The sequence below is a fragment of the Haliotis asinina genome, chromosome 7 (assembly GCF_037392515.1).
Source record: "Haliotis asinina isolate JCU_RB_2024 chromosome 7, JCU_Hal_asi_v2, whole genome shotgun sequence".
NCBI classification, from domain to species: Eukaryota; Metazoa; Mollusca; class Gastropoda; order Lepetellida; family Haliotidae; genus Haliotis; species Haliotis asinina.
Genome location: NC_090286.1, coordinates 44596901 through 44624370, shown reverse-complemented (window position 1 = coordinate 44624370; position 27470 = coordinate 44596901). Strand labels below are relative to the sequence as shown.

General features: G+C 38.4%; 4 protein-coding genes across 5 annotated transcripts; all 4 read right to left on the bottom strand.

Moving 5' to 3' along the window:
* Positions 1-365: 365 nt before the first annotated feature.
* On the bottom strand, positions 366-5527 carry LOC137291663 (peptidase inhibitor 15-A-like). 2 transcript variants are annotated; one of them, XM_067823088.1, is made up of 5 exons: positions 5416-5527; positions 4758-4982; positions 1261-1373; positions 768-802; positions 366-459 (listed from the first exon to the last, which is right to left on the bottom strand). In XM_067823088.1, the coding sequence occupies exons 1-5, from the start codon at positions 5524-5526 to the stop codon at positions 452-454; spliced, it is 492 nt and encodes a 163-aa protein (XP_067679189.1). In that variant the 5' UTR covers position 5527; the 3' UTR covers positions 366-451. The 2 variants fall into 2 exon arrangements, with proteins under 2 accessions (XP_067679189.1, XP_067679190.1); XM_067823089.1 differs by lacking the exons at positions 366-459; positions 768-802; positions 1261-1373 and adding exons at positions 3465-3552; positions 3870-3904; positions 4377-4489.
* Positions 5528-9418: 3891 nt separating this feature from the next.
* On the bottom strand, positions 9419-12566 carry LOC137291543 (cysteine-rich secretory protein LCCL domain-containing 2-like). Its single transcript, XM_067822921.1, has 6 exons — positions 12493-12566; positions 11870-12050; positions 11035-11259; positions 10319-10431; positions 9826-9860; positions 9419-9516 (listed from the first exon to the last, which is right to left on the bottom strand). The coding sequence occupies exons 2-6, from the start codon at positions 12032-12034 to the stop codon at positions 9509-9511; spliced, it is 546 nt and encodes a 181-aa protein (XP_067679022.1). The 5' UTR covers positions 12035-12050; positions 12493-12566; the 3' UTR covers positions 9419-9508.
* A 2476-nt stretch (positions 12567-15042) lies between these two features.
* Positions 15043-18214, bottom strand: LOC137291496 (cysteine-rich secretory protein LCCL domain-containing 2-like). The gene is made up of 6 exons (XM_067822857.1): positions 18151-18214; positions 17527-17707; positions 16684-16908; positions 15968-16080; positions 15475-15509; positions 15043-15154 (listed from the first exon to the last, which is right to left on the bottom strand). Exons 2-6 carry the CDS (start codon positions 17689-17691, stop codon positions 15147-15149), a joined length of 546 nt encoding a protein of 181 aa, XP_067678958.1. The 5' UTR covers positions 17692-17707; positions 18151-18214; the 3' UTR covers positions 15043-15146.
* Positions 18215-20557: 2343 nt separating this feature from the next.
* On the bottom strand, positions 20558-23722 carry LOC137291477 (peptidase inhibitor R3HDML-like). The gene is made up of 6 exons (XM_067822831.1): positions 23665-23722; positions 23042-23222; positions 22199-22423; positions 21483-21595; positions 20990-21024; positions 20558-20669 (listed from the first exon to the last, which is right to left on the bottom strand). The coding sequence occupies exons 2-6, from the start codon at positions 23204-23206 to the stop codon at positions 20662-20664; spliced, it is 546 nt and encodes a 181-aa protein (XP_067678932.1). The 5' UTR covers positions 23207-23222; positions 23665-23722; the 3' UTR covers positions 20558-20661.
* Between the last annotated feature and the right edge of the window lie 3748 nt (positions 23723-27470).

Below are 27470 nucleotides of genomic sequence, written 5' to 3'. Positions count from 1 at the left end.
ACTAATGGAATCGGATGGTCAAGTTCGGTTACTTGTTTGATCGAATCTCATTTGCGTAGGGCGATGCTCATTATTTCTATCACTAGGAGACAGATTATTACAGACCGTCGTCATTTAGACGTGTAGATGGAAAAAAACGCTGAATGTCGCACTCTGCATCGTATGAAGTAACCAACAAAAACGTATGGGAGAACCAGAGAGAACTTTTAGTGCATCTCACCGACCTCCGATTCACGGCTACAGGGGTGTTGAAAGCAACTAACTAGAACTAAACTGATCTGGACACGAACTAAACTGACCTTGCCACAACACCAATTCAACCCTTGTTCAGATGATATAAAACAGTGTGAGCATTGTTTGCTTCTTTTGCAATCTTATTGCTTTATTTAAACATTTTGTACAGGCAGAATCAGGTTGAATGTCATCCCTTAGTATCCATCCTACGAAACCTCTATTTTCCTGTAAATAAAAAAAACCAAATATTAAACTCTGTATGACAGTGATCACATCATGGGTCAAAATAGAAAGAAATTTGATATCGATATATTATTCTTGCTATGCCAAATGTAATGTTTCCTCACTTGTGGATGAAGAGATATTTGGCGAGTCAAGTATTCAGGCACCTACTATTGTCAAAAGGCGTTCTAGATTTCAGTACCTCTTTCGACCAGCAGTGAAATACGTGGTAATTACAGTGACGACTTGTATCACAAATTAACCTAAGTAAAGACAACTCAGTAGATGAATTTCAGAATGGTGGCATTTACCTGGTTCGTAAGCTTCCTCTCCCCTCCAGTTACCCCTGGAACATGAAGTGAAGAGCATTATGTCTTAGACGGGATGGTTTTGATGGAAAGCATCATTGAAGGGTGCATGAAGTGAGATACACCAAAGGCATGCAATTGAAGAACTAAAGATATGAATATTGCTTTTGTTGAGTGGTGCATTATCAAAGCCATGGCCTTCAGTCTGAATACAACATTTAATATTCTACATCACATAACACAGTGCGTATGACAGATATGGAGATTGAATGTGAATTCGGTGTACTTCAACCATCGAAATCATAAAAATATGATAAGATATAATAAGAACATGATTTCGAATCAGATGCTTCCATCACTTTCTGTAAGCTGTGGCATTAAATTGACTGTTTTGTAATGTCAAGGTAACCTATTGAGAGTATGCTTGCAAAACACAAACACCGCAATTTGTGAACCGTGAGTGAGCACACACGGACAGGCAGATTAAACTACTCACCTGGACTGGTAGTAACACACCATGTACCGTATGTCATTGTATCCTTGGAACTGAGACATGTAGGGACAGTTATTCATTGCACAGCCAAATTCCCTGTACTCCTCCCAGTTCATCTGGATGATAAATAAAGAGATTGTAAGTACAAAACTGAAATAAACATCAAATCTGCTTAATTTCAGTGATCTGTGTATTTCTATAAATGGAAACGAACAAGAAACTAAGGTCTTTGGTTTCTTGTCTGTTTCCATAACTGGAATTTGCAGTTGAAGATTTCAGTAAAAGGAAACCAACATCAAACCAGAACCAGTACTGTTTTGAACTAAGTACGAGTTAAAAGTTAAAATTTGCATTTATTTGGCACATAGCTGATCATCCTGATATTCAGGTGGTATCCATTCAGTGAAACTGGGTGACCTAATTTCCAAACAGAATCCGTAATGGATACTTCAAACGTATAGTACCGGAAGCGGAAACCAACATAAAACTATGGTCATATGCTGTTGGTTTCCCTTCCTGAAACTTAGTCTCGAAGATTTACTGTAGAATGATTAGGTCAGGACATGGTTAGTGTGTGCCTCTGGCATTGCACATCCGCTGACTTCATGAGAGGGGACACATGATTCCGGGTTGTCCGCCTGGAAAAATAAATTAAGGTAAATTATCGACCGCGTGTTAGCTGATTTTGTAGGTAGCTGCTAGTCACAACAGTGTCTGGTCCAGACTGTATTATTTACGGAGTTGTTGAACAAAAGCAGAATATATTTGCTGAAAAGTATATATCGACAAGAGGAAAATTATCAATAATTTTCACTTCTAATCAAATTTGTAATTCGTATTTTTCCACTAATGTGCATGTATTTATGAATGCATTAATTCCCCTTATCAGTGTATCATTCCGATCTTCAATAACGACGATTCTTGTCCATGATTTCAGTTGCTGCTACGGCTTTGTGCGCATCAGTTACGTAGAGGTAGATGCTGCAGTAATATTGATGAAGAAACTGAGTCCGTACTGTTCAGGGACCGTCAGTCACTCACTCTCACAGCAGTAAATGATAGTCACTCTCAGGTATAGCATGGGGAGTCAGATTACTCCTGTAAACTACTTGCACTCTCAGGACATTTGTATTCCCGACTAAAGTAAACACAAACAGGACAGGTTAACTGATCTAATAATGAACGTATGTATATCACTGGGATTCATGGGTGTAGCTACTGTATACAATATATAAAGTCTTTTCGAGGTTTTAATTTGATTGGACTGTTCTTGTAAACTATTACTCGTGTCACGTGTTCAGAGAATGCTGCATTCTTCATTCAGAGTTCATCTTAGTCTGTTTAGTGCTTGCCATATTATTTGACATGTTCAAATCTATAAAGCCATTGACGATATTTCAGTCACCATGTCATTGGTGAAAGACATTGCTGTATGGCAATCGGCATCCGGTCATACAATGTGCTCTACAGTTCAGTCAAAACGGTATAACGTTATTTCAAATTTAAATCCTCATATGTACTTCTACACATTTTAAATTTACATTATCGAAGGTTAGATACGATGTTTTTGAGAACCTATGTATGCCGGAACTACACAGGTATCTAATTCTCTAAAGATCTCTTTGTATCCCTTAGCCTGCTGGTTCGATTCTGCAAACCTATAACCATAGGCTGACACATTTCTTGTTAAATTAGCATCTTAGACCTGGATCTTTCAGTAATTCTCTCCATCCGTGAAGGTCCGGGTTAGAATTGACCTTGATTCTTGTCAGGTTTGAACTGGCCTTAATTCTTCCCGTAAAAAGCGACTAATGGGAACACATGGTCGAGACTGCTTACTTGGTTGATGCAGACCATCGAATCTCATCTGCGTAGTTCAGAGGTTATTACTTATTACTTCTATCACTAGATAGTCTCGAGGAGACAGATTATTTACAGACCGTCGTCATGTAGATGGACAACTGACGAATGAGGCATTCTGAATTGTACAAACTAACCAACAGAAAACGTGTGAGAGATCCAAAGAGTTCTTGCAGTGGTTCATCAGCTACCTCCGATTAACGGTAAGAGTAGTTGTAAGCAACTAACTAAAAATATGCTGACCTGGGCACGAACTAAACTGACCTTTGGACAAACCCAATTCAACCGTGGTGCAGATAACGTAAAATAAAACAGACTCGGCATTCTTTGTGTTTGCTACTTTTGCAATCACTTTGCTTTATTTAAACAGTTCAAACAAGAAACATCCGGTCGAAAGTCGTCCATTAGTATCCATCGTACTAAGCCTCTATTTGCCTGTCAATAAAAGAAACCTATATTAAGCCATGTATGACTTCAATCACATCAAGGGTTGGGGGTTAAAATAGAAATAGAAAGAAGCATGATGCCGGTACATTATTCCTTTTGCTATGCCTATGTTTCCTCACATGAGGATGGAGAGATATTTGACGAAGAAAGTCTTCAAGGAGCTGGTACAGTCAAGACGCGTTCTAGATTTCAACACGCCTTACGACCAGCAGTGAAATACCTGATAATTACAGTGACAACTTGTATCACAAATTGGCCTAAGTAAAGACAACCCAGTTCATGAATTTCAGAATGGTGACATTTACCTGGTTCGTAAGCATCCTCACCCATCCAATTACCCCTGGAACATGAAGTAAAGTACGTTATGTCTTAGACGGGCATTTTTTTTGATTTGATGGAATGTATCATTGAAGGGTCCCTGAAGTGAAATAGATCAAAGGCATGAAACATAAAAAAGAACTAATGATATGAGTATCGCTTTTATTGAGTTGTATATGAAAAATGCCATGACATTCAATCTGAATGCAACATCTAATATTTTACATTGCATAACACAGTGCGTATTACAGATATACAGATAGAATCTGAAGTCTCTGTACTTCCAGCATCGAAATCATTTGATCAGTTCCCTTCTGATGCACCCTGAAAACATGACCTCTATTACATGAGCCAATCACTTTCTGTAGACTGTGGCGTTAAACTCACTATGTAGACAAATTATGGTAACCCAGTGAGTCGATGCATGCAAAAAAGAAACACTGAAACCGTGAGTGAGCACACACGGACACGCAGATAAAAGTACAATTACTTACCTGGGCTGGTAGTAACACACCATGTACCATATGTCATTGTATCCTTGGAATTGAGACATGTAAGGGCAGTTATTCATTGCACAGCCAAATTCCCTGTACTCCTCCCAGTTCATCTATATGAAAAATACAGAAAGGGATTGCAAGAACAAAAATTAAAACAATCTGAAATCTGTTTAATTTGATTGTGTTTATGAATGAACAAGGGCTGGGACGGGTTGAAATTTTGTACCCGGGTACCCAACCCTCCATTACTCTACTCTACCCTACCCGGATACCCGTAATGTTAATTCATGACATCATATTTGTAAGAAACGTCAACATAATCTTCAGCTCAGAGGCTAAACCATTTTCAACATCCTAACCATATATTTCGAAAATTACCTGTGAGTAATAGCAGCCCTCGTAAGGAGAGCATTCCCTGTCATTGAAGCGGTAGGAGTCGACTCCGTTCCTCCAAGCTTGAAAGCCTCTTCTCATGATCTCTTCCTCCGATCGGGACGACTGCTCAATGTAGAAGTTCCAACCGTACCCAGGTCTTGATGAGTATCTGTACTGACATCCGTTTGCATATCTCTGGGCTTCTCTTGCTAAATCTTCGTTCCATCTCTGCAAAAGAGAGCATTTATGCTTCAGAAGCAACTTGAAGTATCTGAGAGACTAGCACCAATATGTCTAAATGTTCACTAGACTGTACTTGGGTTACAGCTTCGTACAACGATATACATTTGAGTTTGACTTGAAATATAACAAATGTGAAGCCAATGCACTGGAATTAATATGTTTTTGTATTGACAAACTTAAAAAGAAACAGCCATTTTGTTTGACAACCACAAATGTTTCGGTTGTGTGTATAGGGCAAAATGCAAAAAGGCATCAACACCAATCCATCCGTGCACGCACAAAAATACGCACGCAGTAGTACATCCATACAGTCATGCATACATGCACGCACACACGCACGCACGCACGCACGCACGCACGCACGCACGCACACACACAGTGCAGTGACATGAAAAGGAACATGTTTTCAACTACTCACGAAAAAGGGATAGTTTCCATCTCCGTACTCATTGGAAAAATCTCCCTCGTACATCATCTGGCGTCCCTCGTTGTGTAGTCGAAGCATGAAGTTCTGATATTCTGGCCTCATTTCAAACGCCATGGAGACGCCCAAGACGGCCAGAAACACTACGGTCCACATCATTGTGATACTGGAGGATCTGTCAACGTCATGAAACCAAATCATTTCTTAACTTTTACTGTTCCTGATTGACAGCCTTAATACATTAGTTGTCAGTATTTTAGCTCGGAAATTGAATCAGTCGATGCTGACCTAGAACAACTGGTTGAAACTGCACACATTATATTTGAGAAAACATGGGTTTCTCTGAGATGTCAGTTTTACAATATGGGACCTCCGAAATGACTACCAAACTGAACGACAATGTACATTTGTGGTACACTGTCCATAGGTAGGTGCATCAACCAGTTTGATCTAAAAGCGAATTATATATATTCAAAATAAATAAATTCACTTTTGTAGACAGTTCAGTTGTTATATTAAATAATGCGAATAAAGTTAATATTTCGTAAAAGCTCCAATTTGTGTCCAGTCCAAATAAGCAATGTCAAAATGAAAGTCGGACATCACACATGCTCTTACCTCAAGGGAGCTGATTTCACTGTTCAGATTTCAGTGGGTCTGCCTATTGAAGCCCCTCTAATATATTTGAATAATTAATTAAACAGTACAGATATTACTGATAAACACTTGATCATATTATGACATGCTTTAGTGCTTAGATTGCAGATTCCAATAGCATCACCTATTACGTGCAGAAGTATGATGTCTGAGAACATTACGGGCAATCACTGTCAGTGTTTAAATAATTAGAGCGATGTCCAGTTAGAACATTTTGTGACAGAACTGTAAACATAATTGTATAATGGATTAAGTTCATTGTATCTAGAAAAAAAGTACAAAATGCACCAAAGAGCCCTTGTTAGGAACGATCTTTGCACAATGTGTACTGGCTTCTATTAGTCCCTCATATGCATGGAAGAAAGTATAATATTCATTGCACAATGTTTGATTATAATAAAAATGTGATTTACATCCTAGAAAAGGTGGGTAGTATTTCAGAATGGAGCACCATATCATACCCGAGATAGAAACTCAAGAAATATCGCTCAGATTGAATTAAAATTAACTAAAAGAAGGTGACACCACCCCTCTTGTCGTTTGGGCCATATTATGTCTCTGTGAATCCGCATGTAAAGATGTAAATTTTGAAACAGACGAGGCTGCTTCAATTGCTTATCCGACTGGCCAAATCATTGGACATTGTGCGATTTCACCTACGACTTAAGAGCATAACCGAGAAGATTCATACCAGGCATGATAAAGTAATTGCCAAGAGAGCATCTAAATGCATTAATGTGATGCAGTTATGATAAAATAATTTGAAAAATATTTCTTCTCTTAAATCCTACCAGTTGGAAAGTTGGAAGGCAAAACGCACATCTCATCCTTGCGCAAGGGTTCGGTGCTGTTGGTAAGTCAGTATATGTTATAGATGAGGATGATGATGAACTATTGTGAGCATGTCTTGACAGTTCCAACTGTTGCCGTTTAACAGTATTCATGTTCATGGTTCTCTCAAACACATATATATGATCGATTTGATGAATCAATCACATGACGCTTATTTCATACCCGGGGAACTGTGGTCAGACGGTTTTAGGGACTACAAACTGCATTGCAAAATTTCCAAGGATCAACTAATCGTGGGTTCAAACTCCAGTTTTCGATTTGTCCACAAGCTCCATGCTTCTGCTCATGTATGGACCGAGGCGTATTTTATAATTTCGCTGAAGTGACGTAATTAATCACTTTTAAAGTGACGTGGTGTTAAACCTAACGTGCCGAATACATGCACCTTTTCTAATTGACGCTATTATTTGTCAGATAATGGTGCGCGCACTCACTGGATGGCAGTTCAGTGATGTATTAGATTACAAGAAGCACAGACTAGAGTAGAGATAAAGAATATTATAAGTTAAGACAAGCACCGTCATCATTATACAAATACCGCTACTTAAATTCAACATTGGTTCGAGGGAGTTACAAATATTCACTATGACGATGTTTATTTAACTGATTAAACTTAACTTTAGGAAACCTCAAATAATGTGTTTGATAGTTTTGATAGATTTGTGTTCGTATGACTGCATTCTCAATGTATTCACTGTAAGTCATCTTTCTCGGTGGTGTCAACCTTTCTCAACGCTTGAGGTACTTACTGGGCATGATCTTTCTTCAGAGATTTCAAACAGCCATTTACAACATTCAAGGCTTCAGTACAGCTTCTAAACACGTTAAGGTAAAACATTACAAGAACCTTTGCAAATTAACAAAATGACAGGTTCCGATTCCAGTTCCATGTTTGATATTCACCACGCATATTCAATGTTTTAGAATTGAACAAGTGACGTGTGGGAAAAGTGAGTGAGTGAGTACGGGTTTATGCTTTTAGGAATATTCCAGCAATATCGTGGCGGGGCACACAAGAAATGGGCTTCTCACATTGTACCCATATATGGAATGGAACCTAGGGTTTCGGCGCGATGAACGGGCGCTTTAACACCTCTAGGCTACCCCAACGGTGCCATGTCTATTGTGAACGGATGCGTCGGCTCGATGTGGTTCTTCGTCCTGATGTCAGTTGTTGTTGCTGCTGCTGCTTGACGACGCCCTAATATTGATGGAGAAACTGTGTCTGTGTCTTCACTCACTCACCCACACACTTACTCACTCACACACTCACTTTTACAGTAATGTTAACTCTCATGTGTAGCATATCGTGTCAGAGTACTCTTCTCTTTACGGCATTTACATTGTCAGGACATTTGTGTTCCCGTGTAGAGCAAACACAACAGGACAGGCTACCTGACCTATCAGTGAACGTAAATATGTCACTGGGATTCATTAGTACAGGTACTGTGTACAATATATACGTTAATCTTGAGGTTGTTTCGACTGTTATTGTAACCAATTAATTGCCTCAAGTCGTCGGGGAATACGTCTAGCTTCACTCACAGTCATCAGCTCGGTCTCTTTTGGAAGTTCTTCCATTGGAGATGTTCACAGCTTCAAAATACTCACACCCATGAAGGTCCCGGGGTAGAATAGGCCTTCAGCAACCCATGCTTGCCATGAAAGGCGACTATGCTTGCCGTAAGAGGCGACTAACGGGATTGTGTGGTCAGACAAGCTGACTTGGTTGACACATGGCATCGGTTCCCAAACAAGTGCGGCTTAAAAACAAAACTCACTCACTCACTCAAAATACTCACGCTATTTCAGTCATCACGAGGTGATGATATCATTACATATTCCCACTAATACAGGGCTTGAATTTGACCAGTGTATGATGGAATGTGCTCTACTATTCCGTTACTATTTACGTTATTGCAAGGTATATACATTGCTTATGACTACCTGTGTACATCGGAACTAAACTGTTCGTGAACAAGGCTCCTTTTGTATCCCTCAGATGGCTGGTTTGATTCTGCAAACCCGTAACTGCTGGGTTAATATATTTCGTGTGAAATGTGCAACTTTGACATGTAATTTGTCAACCCGTAGATCCGAGCAACAATAGGCCTTCATGTTTGGGAAACTAATGGAATCGGATGGTCAAGTTCGGTTACTTGTTTGATCGAATCTCATTTGCGTAGGGCGATGCTCATTATTTCTATCACTAGGAGACAGATTATTACAGACCGTCGTCATTTAGACGTGTAGATGGAAAAAAACGCTGAATGTCGCACTCTGCATCGTATGAAGTAACCAACAAAAACGTATGAGAGAACCAGAGAGAACTTTTAGTGCATCTCACCGACCTCCGATTCACGGCTACAGGGGTGTTGAAAGCAACTAACTAGAACTAAACTGATCTGGACACGAACTAAACTGACCTTGCCACAACACCAATTCAACCCTTGTTCAGATGATATAAAACAGTGTGAGCATTGTTTGCTTCTTTTGCAATCTCATTGCTTTATTTAAACATTTTGTACAGGCAGAATCAGGTTGAATGTCATCCCTTAGTATCCATCCTACGAAACCTCTATTTTCCTGTAAATAAAAAAAAAACAAATATTAAACTCTGTATGACAGTGATCACATCATGGGTCAAAATAGAAAGAAATTTGATATCGATATATTATTCTTGCTATGCCAAATGTAATGTTTCCTCACTTGTAAATGAAGAGATATTTGGCGAGTCAAGTATTCAGGCACCTACTATTGTCAAAAGGCGTTCTAGATTTCAGTACCTCTTTCGACCAGCAGTGAAATACGTGGTAATTACAGTGACGACTTGTATCACAAATTAACCTAAGTAAAGACAACTCAGTAGATGAATTTCAGAATGGTGGCATTTACCTGGTTCGTAAGCTTCCTCTCCCCTCCAGTTACCCCTGGAACATGAAGTGAAGAGCATTATGTCTTAGACGGGATGGTTTTGATGGAAAGCATCATTGAAGGGTGCATGAAGTGAGATACACCAAAGGCATGCAATTGAAGAACTAAAGATATGAATATTGCTTTTGTTGAGTGGTGCACTAACAATGCCATGGCCTTCAGTCTGAATACAACATTTAATATTCTATATCACATAACACAGTGCGTATTACAGATATGGAGATTGAATGTGAATTCGGTGTACTTTCACCATCGAAGTCATAAAAATATGATAAGATATAATAAGAACATGATTTCGAATCAGATGATTCCATCACTTTCTGTAAGCTGTGGCATTAAATTGACTGTTTTGTAATGTCAAGGTAACCTATTGAGAGTATGCTTGCAAAACACAAACACCGCAATTTGTGAACCGTGAGTGAGCACACACGGACAGGCAGATTAAACTACTCACCTGGACTGGTAGTAACACACCATGTACCGTATGTCATTGTATCCTTGGAACTGAGACATGTAGGGACAGTTATTCATTGCACAGCCAAATTCCCTGTACTCATCCCAGTTCATCTGGATGATAAATAAAGAGATTGTAAGTACAAAACTGAAATAAACATCAAATCTGCTTAATTTGATATTGTTTATGAATCAGTTTGGGACGGTTCCAAATTGTGTACCCGAGTACCCAACCCTCTATTACCCTACCCTACCAGGATACCCCTTATGTTAAATCGTGACTTCAAATTTGTAAAAAGTGGCAAATGAATGTATTCGTCAGCTGGGAGGCTACAATTTCGATTTTTTTCAATATGTAAACAGTATGCTATACTCAAAATAGGTGATTGTAATTATGTTTAAATCTTCACGAACATTAAAATCTTGTAATATCGAGAGAAGAATACATAATACTGTTTAGTATATTAGTCACATGACCACAACTGGTACGGGAATTGAGAAGGGTATCCGGGTACAACTCATTACCTGTTCGACCCGGGTATCCGTGTTACCTGCCCCAGCCCTAGAATCAGCATCAGACAGTGTTAACAAAAGTTCGCCAAACACTTAAAATCAGTCCTGCCCCACGTTTCACGTAAGACCATTTTGCATTATATGTGTCTACAGTTTCTGAAAAAGTATGAAACGTTAGAAGGGATATTGGATTCCCAACATTACCTGTGAGTAATAGCAGCCCTCGTAAGGAGAGCATTCCCTGTCATTGAAGCGGTAGGAGTCGACTCCGTTCCTCCAAGCTTGAAAGCCTCTTCTCATGAACTCTTCCTCCGATCGGGACGACTGCTCAATGTAGAAGTTCCAACCGTACCCAGGTCTTGATGAGTATCTGTACTGACATCCGTTTGCATATCTCTGGGCTTCTCTTGCTAATTCTTCGTTCCAACTCTGCAACAAAGAGTATTTACATGCTTAAGATACTGTTATACTAGGAACTACGATGTTCTCGTATTGACTAAAGTCAAAAAGTGCTATTTTCTTCTCCACATGTTTCCAGCGCGTGTTTTATGCATAAAATATGAATAAGCAATTCTTTCAATCCAATATACACCTAGGAAAAGGTTTGTGGAATACATTTTATGAATTTCCTTTCAGGAATTTCGTATAAATTCAATCTCATTGTTTAATGCAAACACTCGGTATGTATCTTCTCAATAACATAACGTGAACGTTATAACCTCTTATCTACCCGTCCAGCACTCTGTACGTTCAAGCAGCGTCTAGATCAATCCATCTACGCACAGACATACACATACATATACAAACACGCATACCTACACGCATACCAACATGCTTACATACATCTTGAAAGCGACCTTAGTCTCCATTACTCTTCACATCAAACATTTTAATGATTCAAGGCGGCAGATTGTCGACAGATTTGTAAAGCTGAGAATGACAATAGTTAAAGGGAATGAACATCTACGTAATCCAGTCAGCATTATTTTGATATGCAATGTGCAATGCCATGAAAAGGAACATGTTTTCAACTACTCACGAAAAAGGGATAGTTTCCATCTCCGTACTCATTGGGGAAATCTCCCTCGTACATCATTTGGCGTCCCTCGTTGTGTAGTCGAAGCATGTAGTTCTGATATTCTGGCCTCATTACAAACGCCGTGGAGACGCCCAAGACGCCCAGAAACACTACGGTCCACATCATTGTGATACTGGAAGATCTGTCAACGTCATGAAACCAGATCATTTCTTCACTTTTACTGTTCCTGAATTACAGTCGAATAAATGAACTACTCTACCAATTAGCAATATTTTAGCTCGGATAGAACGAAACCGAACGGATAATCCTGGCTCAGTAAAATACCTTGTTGAAACTGAACACATTAAACCTGAGAAAATAAGTGTGTCTCTGTGAAGTTCCATTTACAATATGAGAGCCTCGAACTCAACTGAATGAAAATGTACACAGGTACGTGTATCAATCAAATTCATCTAGAAAAGATTTAAAGATATTTAAAGCAAATACATTCTGAAATGCTTTGTTTGTACACAGTTCAGTTGGTATGTAATGATAATATTACTATTTTGTAAATGTGACCAAATTTATGCTCAGTCCTAATAAACATCGTGGAAATGAATGTCGGCCATCACATGTGTTCTTACCTCAAGGGAACTTATTCCACTGCTGGGAGACTTGGGTGGGCCTGCCTGTTGAAGCCCTTCTTATATAATGGTACCGTTAATTAAAGTGTATGCATGTCCTTTAGTTATACAGATATTACTTATAAACACTTGATCGTATCACACCATGCTTTGATGTTTGGGGTGTTGATTATTATAATGTTACGAATTATGAGCATATGAATCGTATTAGTCTATATTACTTGCAATCACTTTCAGTATTTAAAATCATTATTGTCATGTTCACTGAGTACACTGATCATTTGACATAAGTACATACGTAATTGTAGAATGGGTTACTTTAATACATCTAGAAAAAAATATAAAAAAATACAAAATTCACCAAAGGGCATTTGTTTGGAACGACCCTTGCTCTTGCTATCATTAGCCTATGTTTCTTTGTCTTTTCCTCGAAGAAATTATTAGCACTATTGTTATTATTAAATGCATAATAAATTACAACAACGATGGGAGTTACCTGCTAGAGAGAGTGAGTTGATTGACAACATGAAGGCTTCTAACATTGTCAAAGCGACCCAGCCTTTTAACTTTATCCGTTTAGCTATTGCACATGTTATGGAGTCGACAGGGGATATTCCCACATACTACATACGGTCACTACATATCTTTGAATCCATCAAAATGAGGATAAAGATCGTTTAAGGCTTCTAACATTGTCAAAGTCACCCAGCCTTTTAACTTTATTCGTTTAGCTATTGCACATGTTATCGGTTCTAAGATGGGTATGGGACACGGGATATGCCCACATACGATCACTACATATCTTTGAATCCATTAAAATGGAGATAAAGATCGTTTAAGACATACGAATGGCCTTCTGGAGCACAAATATACGCCGTAAACCCCAATTTATGTGTCAACTCTTTGCTATATGTTGGGGAATAAAGACTATTGAATACACACCGATATGCATTAAACAACAATCATAATCAAAATTGTAGCCCAAAAGATTCCAAATAGTTGCACGAAACACTCCGTCACTTTTATACTGAATTTAAATATTCATTAAAAATCACTATTACAATCAGAATGGGACGGTCTGGTAGCCTTGTGGTTACAGCATCCCCTCGTAACGTCAAAAACCTGGGATCGAGTCTGCACATGGATAGAATGTGTGAAGTGCTAAGTTATCCTGATATTGCTGTTACATTTCTACAGGCTACATAAAAATAACTCCTTTATTCACGAAAAAGAGAACCCATTCTATGATTCAGATTATTGTGTTTGCGAACCACGATCAAACAGGGATTATGCCAGATGTTTGTGTAAAATGTCTATACAGTGCTCCTTCTAACAACACATGGAAAGTCAAGGGAATATTTTATTTTAAAAAATAACAAGAAGACAAAGTCATCAATATCCCCCGCAACGGCAAACTATTCTTCATGAATATGTTTACTAATTATGATTACAGGATGTCAGTGTTTTGGTGTGCATATAGCGGAGTGGAAGGAGAGGATTGTAAGGTTCTGCTCCAAGCACCCATGTTGTGTTCCCTGTAATAACATATGAACATTCAAGGAAATATTTTAGATCAAAAAATGGCAAGTAGAAAAAGTCAACAATATCTCCCAAAAAATATTCTTCATGAATATACTGTAAACATGTTGTCAAAGAAACCACAAAAAAAAACAAATTCCACACACTGTTGTAACCCCCAAAAGGCACATCTAGGCATCATGGTGAACGGATCCTCGTCCATGATTTCAGTTGTTGCTGCTGCTTTGTCAGCATCAGTGATGTTGACGCTGCCCTAATATTGTTGGAGAAACTGTGTCCGTAGCCATCAACAACCTTCACTCACTCACAAAAAAACCTCACTCACCCACTCTTACAGCATAAGGTGTCAGAGTTCTCTTCTCTGTACGCTATTTACATTGTCAGGACATTTGTGTTCCCGTGTAGAGCAAACACAATAGGACAGGTTACATGATCTGATAATGAACGTAAATATGTCACTGGGATTCATTAGTACAGTTACTGTGTACAATATATGCGTTAATCTTGAGGTTTTCATTTGTTCGGACTGTTATTGTAACCAATTAATTGCCTCAAGTCGTCGGGGAATACGTCTAGCATCACTCACAGTCATCTGCCCTGTGTCTTTTGGGAGTTCTTCTACTGGTATTTGACATGTTCATAGATTCAAAACGCTCACTAATACGGGGTTTGAATTTGAACAGCTGCGTGTATGATGGAATGTGCTCTACAATTCCGCCGTCAAAGTATAAAATTGTTTCAAATTATAATCCCCATATGTATTTTAAATTTACATTATTGCAAGGTATTTACATTGCTTATGACGACCTGTGTACATCGGAACTAAACTGTTCGTGAACAAGGAATATAATTCTCCAAAGCTCCTTTTGTATCCCTCAGATGACTGGTTCGATTCTGCTAGCCTGTAACCACTGGGTTAACATATTTCCTGTGAAATATGCACCTAACAAGAACTAAACTGACCTGGCCACAAACCCAATTCAACACTTGTTCAGATAACATAAAACAGTGTGAGCATTGTTTGCTTCTTTTGCAATCTCATTGCTTTATTTAAACACTTTGTACAGGCAGAATCAGGTTGAATGTCATCCCTTAGTATCCATCCTACGAAACCTCTATTTACCTGAAAAATAAAAGAAACAAACTCTGAATTAAACTCTGCATGACAATGATCACATCATGGGTTGGATCTCAAAATAGAAAGAAATTTGATATCCATATATTATTCTTGCTATGCCAAATGTAATGTTTCCTCACTTGTGGATGAAGAGATATTTGGCGAGTCAAGTATTCAGGCACCTAGTATCGTCAAAAGGCGTTCTAGATTTCAGTACCTCTTTCGACCAGCAGTGAAATACGTGATAATTACAGTGACGACTTGTATCACAAATTAACCTTAGTAAAGACAACTCAGTAGATGAATTTCAGAATGGTGGCATTTACCTGGTTCGTAAGCTTCCTCTCCCCTCCAGTTACCCCTGGAACATGAAGTGAAGAGCATTATGTCTTAGACGGGATGGTTTTGATGGAATGCATCATTGAAGGGTGCATGAAGTGAGATACACTAAAGGCATGCAATTAAAGAAGTAAAGATATGAATATTGCTTTTGTTGAGCAGTGCACTAACAATGCCATGGCCTTCAGTCTGAATACAACATTTAATATTCTACATCACATAACACAGTGCGTATTACAGATATGGAGATTGAATGTGAATTCGGTGTACTTTCACCATCGAAATAAAAAAAATATGATAAGATATAATAAGAACATGATTTCGAATCAGATGATTCCATCACTTTCTGTAAGCTGTGGCATTAAACTGACTGTTTTGTCATGTCAAAGTAACTTATTGAGAGTATGCTTGCAAAACACAAACACCGCAATTTGTGAACCGTGAGTGAGCACACACGGACAGGCAGATTAAACTACTCACCTGGACTGGTAGTAACACACCATGTACCGTATGTCATTGTATCCTTGGAACTGAGACATGTAGGGACAGTTATTCATTGCACAGCCAAATTCCCTGTACTCATCCCAGTTCATCTGGATGATAAATAAAGAGATTGTAAGTACAAAACTGAAATAAACATCAAATCTGCTTAATTTGATATTGTTTATGAATCAGTTTGGGACGGTTCCAAATTGTGTACCCGAGTACCCAACCCTCTATTACCCTACCCTACCAGGATACCCCTTATGTTAAATCGTGACTTCAAATTTGTAAAAAGTGGCAAATGAATGTATTCGTCAGCTGGGAGGCTACAATTTCGATTTTTTTCAATATGTAAACAGTATGCTATACTCAAAATAGGTGATTGTAATTATGTTTAAATCTTCACAAACAATAGAACCTTGTAACATCGAGAGAAGAATACATAATACTGTTTAGTATATTAGTCACATGACCACAACTGGTACGGGAATTGAGAAGGGTATCCGGGTACAACTCATTACCTGTTCGACCCGAGTATCCGTGTTACCTGCCCCAGCCCTAGAATCAGCATCAGACAGTGTTAACAAAAGTTCGCCAAACACTTAAAATCAGTCCTGCCCCACGTTTCACGTAAGACCATTTTGCATTTTATGTGTCTACAGTTTCTGAAAAAGTATGAAACGTTAGAAGGGATATTGGATTCCCAACATTACCTGTGAGTAATAGCAGCCCTCGTAAGGAGAGCATTCCCTGTCATTGAAGCGGTAGGAGTCGACTCCGTTCCTCCAAGCTTGAAAGCCTCTTCTCATGAACTCTTCCTCCGATCGGGACGACTGCTCAATGTAGAAGTTCCAACCGTACCCAGGTCTTGATGAGTATCTGTACTGACATCCGTTTGCATATCTCTGGGCTTCTCTTGCTAATTCTTCGTTCCAACTCTGCAACAAAGAGTATTTACATGCTTAAGATACTGTTATACTAGGAACTACGATGTTCTCGTATTGACTAAAGTCAAAAAGTGCTATTTTCTTCTCCAAATGTTTCCAGCGCGTGTTTTATGCATAAAATATGAATAAGCAATTCTTTCAATCCAATATACACCTAGGAAAAGGTTTGTGGAATACATTTTATGAATTTCCTTTCAGGAATTTCGCATAAATTCAATCTCATTGTTTAATGCAAACATTCGGTATGTATCTTCTCAATAACATAACGTGAACGTTATAACCTCTTATCTACCCGTCCAGCACTCTGTACGTTCAAGCAGCGTCTGGATCAATCCATCTACGCACAGACATGCGGACGCACACATACACATACAAACACGCATACCTACACGCATACCAACATGCTTACATACATCTTGAAATCGACCTTAGTCTCCATTACTCTTCACATCAAACATTTTAATGAGTCAAGGCGGCAGATTGTCGACAGATTTGTAAAGCTGAGAATGACAATAGTTAAAGGGAATGAACATCTACGTAATCCAGTCAGCATTATTTTGATATGCTTTGTGCAATGCCATGAAAAGGAACATGTTTTCAACTACTCACGAAAAAGGGATAGTTTCCATCTCCGTACTCATTGGGGAAATCTCCCTCGTACATCATTTGGCGTCCCTCGTTGTGTAGTCGAAGCATGAAGTTCTGATATTCTGGCCTCATTACAAACGCCGTGGAGACGCCCAAGACGCCCAGAAACACTACGGTCCACATCATTGTGATACTGGAAGATCTGTCAACGTCATGAAACCAGATCATTTCTTCACTTTTACTGTTCCTGAATTACAGTCGAATAAATGAACTACTCTATCAATTATCAATATTTTAGCTCGGATAGAACGAAACCGAACGGATAATCCTGGCTTAGTAGAATACCTTGTTGAAACTGAACACATTAAACCTGAGAAAACAAGTGTGTCTCTGAGAAGTTCCATTTACAATATGAGAGCCTTGAACTCAACTGAATGAAAATGTACACAGGTACGTGTATCAATCAAATTGATCTAGAAAAGATTTTAAAGATATCTAAAGTAAATACATTCTGAAATGCCTTGTTTGTACACAGTTCAGTTGGTATGTAATGATAATATTACCATTTTGTAAATGTGGCCAACTTTATGCTCAGTCCTAATAAACATTGTGGAAATAAAAGTCGGACATCACATGTGTTCTTACCTCAAGGGAACTTATTCCACTGCTGGGAGACTTGGTTGGGCCTGCCTGTTGAAGCCCTTCTTATATAATGGTACCGTTAATTAAAGTGTATGCATGTCCTTTAGTTATACAGATATTACTTATAAACACTTGATCGTATCACACCATGCTTTGATGTTTGGGGTGTTGATTATTATAATGTTACGAATTATGAGCATATGAATCGTATTAGTGGATATTACTTGCAATCACTTTCAGTATTTAAAATTATTATAGTCATGTTCACTGAGTACACTGATCATTTGACATAAGTACATACGTAATTGTAGAATGGGTTACTTTAATACATCTAGAAAAAAATATAAAAAAATACAAAATTCACCAAAGGGCATTTGTTTGGAACGACCCTTGCTCTTGCTATCATTAGCCTATGTTTCTTTGTCTTTTCCTCGAAGGAATTATTATCACTATTAGTATTATTAAATGCATAATAAATTATAACAACAATGGGAGTTACCTGCCAGAGAGAGTGAGTTGATTGACAACATGAAGGCTTCTAACATAGTCAATGTCACCCAGCCTTTTAACTTTATCCGTTTAGCTGTTGCACATGTTATCGGTTCTAAGATGGGTATGGGACACGGGATATGCCCACATACGTTCACTACATATCTTTGAATCCATTAAAATGAAGATAAAGATCGTTTAAGACATACAAATGGCATTCAGGGGCAGAAATATACGCCGTAAACCCCAATTTATGTGTCAACTCTTTGCTATATGTTAGGGAATAAAGACGATTGAATACACACCGATATGCATTAAACAACAATAATCATAATAACAATTGTAGCCAAAAACACTGCGTCACTTTTATATTGCATTTAGATATTCATTAAAAATCACTATTACAAACAGAATGGGGCGGTGGGGTAGCCTTGTGGTTACAACATCCCCTCGTAACGTCGAAAACCTGGGATCGAGTCTGCACATGGATAGAATGTGTGAAGTGCAAAGTTATCCTGATATTGCTGTTACATTTCTACAGGCTGCATAAAAAAACTCCATAACTAACTGAAAAAAGAACCCATTCTATGATTCAGATTATTGTGTTTGTGAACCACGATCAAACAGGGATTATGCCAGATGTTTGTGTAAAATGTCTATACAGTGCTCCTTCTAACAACACATGGAAAGTCAAGGGAATATTTTATTTTAAAAAATAACAAGAAGACAAAGTCATCAATATCACCCGCAACGTCAAAATATTCTTCATGAATATGTTTACTAATTATGATTACAGGATGTCAGTGTTTTGGTGTGCATATAGCGGAGTGAAAGGAGAGGATTGTACGGTTCTGCTCCAAGCGCCCATGTTGTGTTCCCTGTAATAACATATGAACATTCAAGGAAATATATGTGATAAAAAAATAGCAAGTAGAAAAAGTCAACAATATCCCCCACAACGGCAAAATATTCTTCATGAATATACTGTAAACATGTTGTCATAGAAACCACAAAAAATAAATTCCACACACTGGTGTAACCCCAAAAAAGGCACATCTAGGCATCATGGTGAACGGATCCTCGTCCATGATTTCAGTTGTTGTTGGTGCTTAGTCAGCATCAGTGATGTTGACGCTGCCCTAATATTGATGGAGAAACTGTGTCCGTAGCCATCAACAACCTTCACTCACTCACCCACACACTCACCCACTCCTACAGTAATACATAATGTTCACTCTCATGTATAGCATAAGGTGTCAGAGTTCTCTTCTCTGTACGCTATTTACATTGTCAGGACATTTGTGTTCCCGTGTAGAGCAAACACAACAGGACAGGTTACATGATCTGATAATGAACGTAAATATGTCACTGGGATTCATTAGTACAGTCACTGTGTACAATATATGCGTTAATCTTGAGGTTTTCATTTGTTCGGACTGTTATTGTAACCAATTAATTGCCTCAAGTCGTCGGGGAATACGTCTAGCATCACTCACAGTCATCTGCCCTGTGTCTTTTGGGAGTTCTTCTACTGGTATTTGACATGTTCATAGATTCAAAACGCTCACTAATACGGGGTTTGAATTTGAACAGCTGCGTGTATGATGGAATGTGCTCTACAATTCCGCCGTCAAAGTATAAAATTGTTTCAAATTGTAATCCCCATATGTATTTTAAATTTACATTATTGCAAGGTATTTACATTGCTTATGACGACCTGTGTACATCGGAACTAAACTGTTCGTGAACAAGGAATATAATTCTCCAAAGCTCCTTTTGTATCCCTCAGATGACTGGTTCGATTCTGCTAGCCTGTAACCACTGGGTTAACATATTTCCTGTGAAATATGCACCTAACAAGAACTAAACTGACCTGGCCACAAACCCAATTCAACACTTGTTCAGATAACATAAAACAGTGTGAGCATTGTTTGCTTCTTTTGCAATCTCATTGCTTTATTTAAACACTTTGTACAGGCAGAATCAGGTTGAATGTCATCCCTTAGTATCCATCCTACGAAACCTCTATTTACCTGAAAAATAAAAGAAACAAACTCTGAATTAAACTCTGCATGACAATGATCACATCATGGGTTGGATCTCAAAATAGAAAGAAATTTGATATCCATATATTATTCTTGCTATGCCAAATGTAATGTTTCCTCACTTGGGGATGAAGAGATATTTGGCGAGTCAAGTATTCAGGCACCTAGTATCGTCAAAAGGCGTTCTAGATTTCAGTACCTCTTTCGACCAGCAGTGAAATACGTGATAATTACAGTGACGACTTGTATCACAAATTAACCTAAGTAAAGACAACTCAGTAGATGCATTTCAGAATGGTGGCATTTACCTGGTTCGTAAGCTTCCTCTCCCCTCCAGTTACCCCTGGAACATGAAGTGAAGAGCATTATGTCTTAGACGGGATTGTTTTGATGGAATGCATCATTGAAGGGTGCATGAAGTGAGATACACTAAAGGCATGCAATTAAAGAAGTAAAGATATGAATATTGCTTTTGTTGAGCAGTGCACTAACAATGCCATGGCCTTCAGTCTGAATACAACATTTAATATTCTACATCACATAACACAGTGCGTATTACAGATATGGAGATTGAATGTGAATTCGGTGTACTTTCACCATCGAAATCATAAAAATATGATAAGATATAATAAGAACGTGATTTCGAATCAGATGATTCCATCACTTTCTGTAAGCTGTGGCATTAAACTGACTGTTTTGTCATGTCAAAGTAACCTATTGAGAGTATGCTTGCAAAACAGAAACGCCGCAATTTGTGAACCGTGAGTGAGCACACACGGACAGGCAGATTAAACTACTCACCTGGACTGGTAGTAACACACCATGTACCGTATGTCATTGTATCCTTGGAACTGAGACATGTAGGGACAGTTATTCATTGCACAGCCAAATTCCCTGTACTCATCCCAGTTCATCTGGATGATAAATAAAGAGGTTGTAAGTGCAAAACTGAAATAAACATCAAATCTGCTTAATTTGATATTGTTTATGAATCAGTTTGGGACGGTTCCAAATTTTGTACCCGAGTACCCAACCCTCTATTACCCTACCCTACCAGGATACCCCTTATGTTAAATCGTGACTTCAAATTTGTAAAAAGTGGCAAATGAATGTATTCGTCAGCTGGGAGGCTACAATTTCGATTTTTTTCAATATGTAAACAGTATGCTATACTCAAAATAGGTGATTGTAATTATGTTTAAATCTTCACGAACAATAGAACCTTGTAACATCGAGAGAAGAATACATAATACTGTTTAGTATATTAGTCACATGACCACAACGGGTCCGTGAATTGAGAAGGGTATCCGGATACAACTCATTACCTGTTCGTCCCGGGTATCCGTGTTACCTGCCCCAGCCCTAGAATCAGCATCAGACAGTGTTAACAAAAGTTCGCCAAACACTTAAAATCAGTCCTGCCCCACGTTTCACGTAAGACCATTTTGCATTATATGTGTCTACAGTTTCTGAAAAAGTATGAAACGTTAGAAGGGATATTGGATTCCCAACATTACCTGTGAGTAATAGCAGCCCTCGTAAGGAGAGCATTCCCTGTCATTGAAGCGGTAGGAGTCGACTCCGTTCCTCCAAGCTTGAAAGCCTCTTCTCATGAACTCTTCCTCCGATCGGGACGACTGCTCAATGTAGAAGTTCCAACCGTACCCAGGTCTTGATGGGTATCTGTACTGACATCCGTTTGCATATCTCTGGGCTTCTCTTGCTAATTCTTCGTTCCAACTCTGCAACAAAGAGTATTTACATGCTTAAGATACTGTTATACTAGGAACTACGATGTTCTCGTATTGACTAAAATCAAAAAGTGCTATTTTCTTCTCCACATGTTTCCAGCGTGTGTTTTATGCATAAAATATGAATAAGCAATTCTTTCACTCCAATGTACACCTAGGAAAAGGTTTGTGGAATACATTTTATGAATTTCCTTTCAGGAATTTCGTATAAATTCAATCTCATTGTTTAATGCAAACATTCGGTATGTATTTTCTCAATAACATAACGTGAACGTTATAACCTCTTATCTACCCGTCCAGCACTCTGTACGTTCAAGCAGCGTCTAGATCAATCCATCTACGCACAGACATGCGGACGCACACATACACATACAAACACGCATACCTACACGCATACCAACATGCTTACATACATCTTGAAATCGACCTTAGTCTCCATTACTCTTCACATCAAACATTTTAATGAGTCAAGGCGGCAGATTGTCGACAGATTTGTAAAGCTGAGAATGACAATAGTTAAAGGGAATGAACATCTACGTAATCCAGTCAGCATTATTTTGATATGCTTTGTGCAATGCCATGAAAAGGAACATGTTTTCAACTACTCACGAAAAAGGGATAGTTTCCATCTCCGTACTCATTGGGGAAATCTCCCTCGTACATCATTTGGCGTCCCTCGTTGTGTAGTCGAAGCATGAAGTTCTGATATTCTGGCCTCATTACAAACGCCGTGGAGACGCCCAAGACGCCCAGAAACACTACGGTCCACATCATTGTGATACTGGAAGATCTGTCAACGTCATGAAACCAGATCATTTCTTCACTTTTACTGTTCCTGAATTACAGTCGAATAAATGAACTACTCTATCAATTATCAATATTTTAGCTCGGATAGAACGAAACCGAACGGATAATCCTGGCTTAGTAGAATACCTTGTTGAAACTGAACACATTAAACCTGAGAAAACAAGTGTGTCTCTGTGAAGTTCCATTTACAATATGAGAGCCTCGAACTCAACTGAATGAAAATGTACACAGGTACGTGTATCAATCAAATTGATCTAGAAAAGATTTAAAGATATTTAAAGCAAATACATTCTGAAATGCCTTGTTTGTACACAGTTCAGTTGGTATGTAATGATAATATTACTATTTTGTAAATGTGGCCAACTTTATGCTCAGTCCTAATAAACATTGTGGAAATGAAAGTCGGCCATCACATGTGTTCTTACCTCAAGACAACTTATTCCACAGCTAGGAGACTTGGTTGGGCCTGCCTGTTGAAGCCCTTCTTATATAATAGTACCGTTAATTAAAGTGTATGCATGTCCTTTAGTTATACAGATATTACTTATAAACACTTGATCGTATCACACCATGCTTTGATGTTTGGGGTGTTGATTATTATAATGTTACGAATTATGAGCATATGAATCGTATTAGTGGATATTACTTGCAATCACTTTCAGTATTTAAAATCATTATAGTCATGTTCACTGAGTACACTGATCATCTGACATAAATACGTACATGCGTAATTGTAGAATGGAATACTTTAATACATGTAGAAGAAAAATGCACGAAAGGGCATTTGTTTGGAACGACCCTTGCTCTTGCTATCATTAGCCTATGTTTCTTTGTCTTTTCCTCGAAGAAATTATTAGCACTATTGTTATTATTAAATGCATAATAAATTACAACAACGATGGGAGTTACCTGCTAGAGAGAGTGAGTTGATTCACATCATGAAGGCTTCTAACATTGTCAAAGCGACCCAGCCTTTTAACTTTATCCGTTTAGCTATTGCACATGTTATGGAGTCGACAGGGGATATTCCCACATACTACATACGGTCACTACATATCTTTGAATCCATCAAAATGAGGATAAAGATCGTTTAAGGCTTCTAACATTGTCAAAGTCACCCAGCCTTTTAACTTTATCCGTTTAGCTATTGCACATGTTATCGGTTCTAAGATGGGTATGGGACACGGGATATGCCCACATTCGATCACTACATATCTTTGAATCCATTAAAATGAAGATAAAGATCGTTTAAGACATGCAAATGGCATTCAGGGGCACAGATATACGCCGTAAACCCCAGTTTATGTGTCAACTCTTTGCTATATGTTAGGGAATAAAGACGATTGAATACACACCGATATGCATTAAACAACAATAATCATAATAACAATTGTAGCTAAAAACACTCCGTCACTTTTCTATTGCATTTAGATATTCATTAAAAATCACTATTACAAACAGAATGGGGCGGTGGGGTAGCCTTGTGGTTACAGCGTCTCCTCGTAACGTCGAAAACCTGGGATCGAGCCTGCACATGGATAGAATGTGTGAAGTGCTAAGTTATCCTGATATTGCTATTATATTTCTACAGACTGCATAAAAATAGGTCCTTTATTCACGAAAAAGAGAACCCATTCTACGATTCAGATTATTGTGTTTGCGAACCACGATCAAACAGGGATTATGCCAGATGTTTGTGTAAAATGTCTATACAGTGCTCCCTCTAACAACACATGGAAAGTCAAGGGAATATTTTATTTTAAAAAAGTAACAAGAAAACAGAGTCCTCAATATCCCCTGCAACGTCAAAATGTTCTTCATGAATATGTTTACTAATTATGATTACAGGATGTCAGTGTTTTGGTGTGCATATAGCGGAGTGGAAGGAGAGGATTGTCAGGTTCTGCTCCTGAAAAAAAAAACACTACCACCAAATTCAGTGGTGGTCGAATTTGTTGTCATGGAAATGCAAAGATATTTGATTCAGAAGTTCAAACATACCAAGACGCACCAATATACGACCAGAACCATCTACATGCCAAGTTTGCTGAAGGCATAGTGTACGGTTTTAAAGTACTGCTCCGGAAAATGACACAACCACCAATTTCAAAGTCAAGTTTGTTGTCATGGAAACCACAAAATAAAATTCACACACTGGTGTAACCCCCAAAAGACATGTAGACATCTAGGGATCATGGTGAACATGGCGCACATGTGTACCAATTTTGATTTGGGATATCTGCTCCGGACACGATAAGACCTTCAAAGTCACAGGCTAAGCCATTGTTCCATGGAAAACGCAAAAAATAAAATTCATATCTTGGTCTTATCCCCGAAAGGCAGATCCAGGGACCAGGCTTAATTTATGTACCAAGCTGTTTGAAGCTAGCATGTATAGTTCGGGACATCTGCTCCTGACAACGTTTCTGCGTGTACGTGTGACACGTGTGACAACTTTAAAACCAAAAACAAATCCTATTACGACAGTGATTTGAAACAGCTTACCACTGGTCAAGCTATACGTGTCCAGTCGTGGCAGTGGAAGGTGAAAACTAGGAACATGTATACAAGACTCAATGAGATCCTGCATCGTCAACATTGCTGGGAAGCAGTACTGTCGTAATCTCAAATGCCTAAAGGGAATAGAACGACAGTTAAACATTCCAAAGACTCCAAAAACTTCCGAAAATGCAATCGGACTATTCTACACTTGGTCCAGAGATGCCCTGTGTTAACAACACCACAGATGGTTGTTAAAATATAGCCACGCAGAGCTTGGTATCTGAGGTATGAAGTCACCATACATATTTACATAAGATCATGTTCTAGAATAACTTTTAATAGCGCTTTGATTAAACTAAAGTTCCAGATTTAAATGTAATCAAATTTTATCATTGAAGATTACAAGCTACTAGCAAAGTGCTAAAATCATCATTTTGCAGTTTCATTGAACTGAGGAGTCTAAATTAAAATTGAATTTTTCAAAACCTCTTTGGGTGAATTCTGTAATAACATTTTCATTTTTAAGTACATATTCAAAGATGCTCTATCACAGCAAAATGTTTCATTAGCAGTTATAATCATGCAAGTTCTGAAGTTGATAGTTCCAATTTTTTTAATGTTATGTTGTTATAGAACTATGTTGTATGAAAAAGGGGATATTACGGGATCAATCCTATTCCGCGGTAGATAACGATCCGATCTTTCTATATGTCTGGATGACAGGATGTATGTTTAGTTGTATGTATGTATAAATGGGTCCTGCACATGCGGCCATTATGAATAACCGTCTTGGACAGAACAATGGTCAGAGTGTTGTCTCGCCCTGTCCTTTATTTACGGAGTTTTTCAAGAAAGGTACATTATGTTTTTCGGAAAGTAACGTAGATACAAGCGATGTAAAGGCAACGGGAAAATGATCAAATAAAACTCTTTGCCTTGGCATTTCTGTTCACAAAAAATGATCGTTATGTTCCTACTAATGTCTATAACGTAGATGTATTTATGGATAAATATTATATATATTGCACGTATTCTGATTTTCGTTAAAAAGTATAATCTATGACAGAATGTATTTCCTTAAAATCCGTTCTACCACGAACTAACTCCTGGCTCAGCATATATTATGCCAACAGGGAACCTTAGTGGAACACGTGTGCCCAATGTGTCATGTCCATTATGAACACCAAATAAAGGATGCGTCGTCTCGATGACATCATGCTCTGACGTTGTCCATGAGTTCAGTTGCTGCAGTTGCTTTGCCTGCATGAGATGCCGGAGACGCATTGGTGGAGAAAGTGTGCCCGAAGCGTTAAAAACCGTAACTCACTCACTATCACAGTGGTATTTGCCGCAGTATACCATAGTGTGTCAGATCCGATTAAGCTTCGCTGTACGCTGTTTGTACCTTCAGGGCATTTGTATTCCCCTGTAGAGCAAACACTAACAGGGGAGGTTAGTCAATCTCTTTATGAACGTAAATATGCCATTGGGATTATCGATTGTCGTGACTTTGTACAGAGTATATATTATTTTCGAGATTATCGTTTGTTTGTATTGTAACTTTAAACAATTAATCTGCTCACTTCGTCAGAGAACATTGTCTGACAGTCGTCTGCTCAGCCTCTTTCAAGCGTACTTGCAATACTGCAGTTCAACGCTTCGAAATACTGACTCAGAGTCTATTTTAGTAAACATGCGGCGGTAATATCAGTAAATAGATCGCTAATGT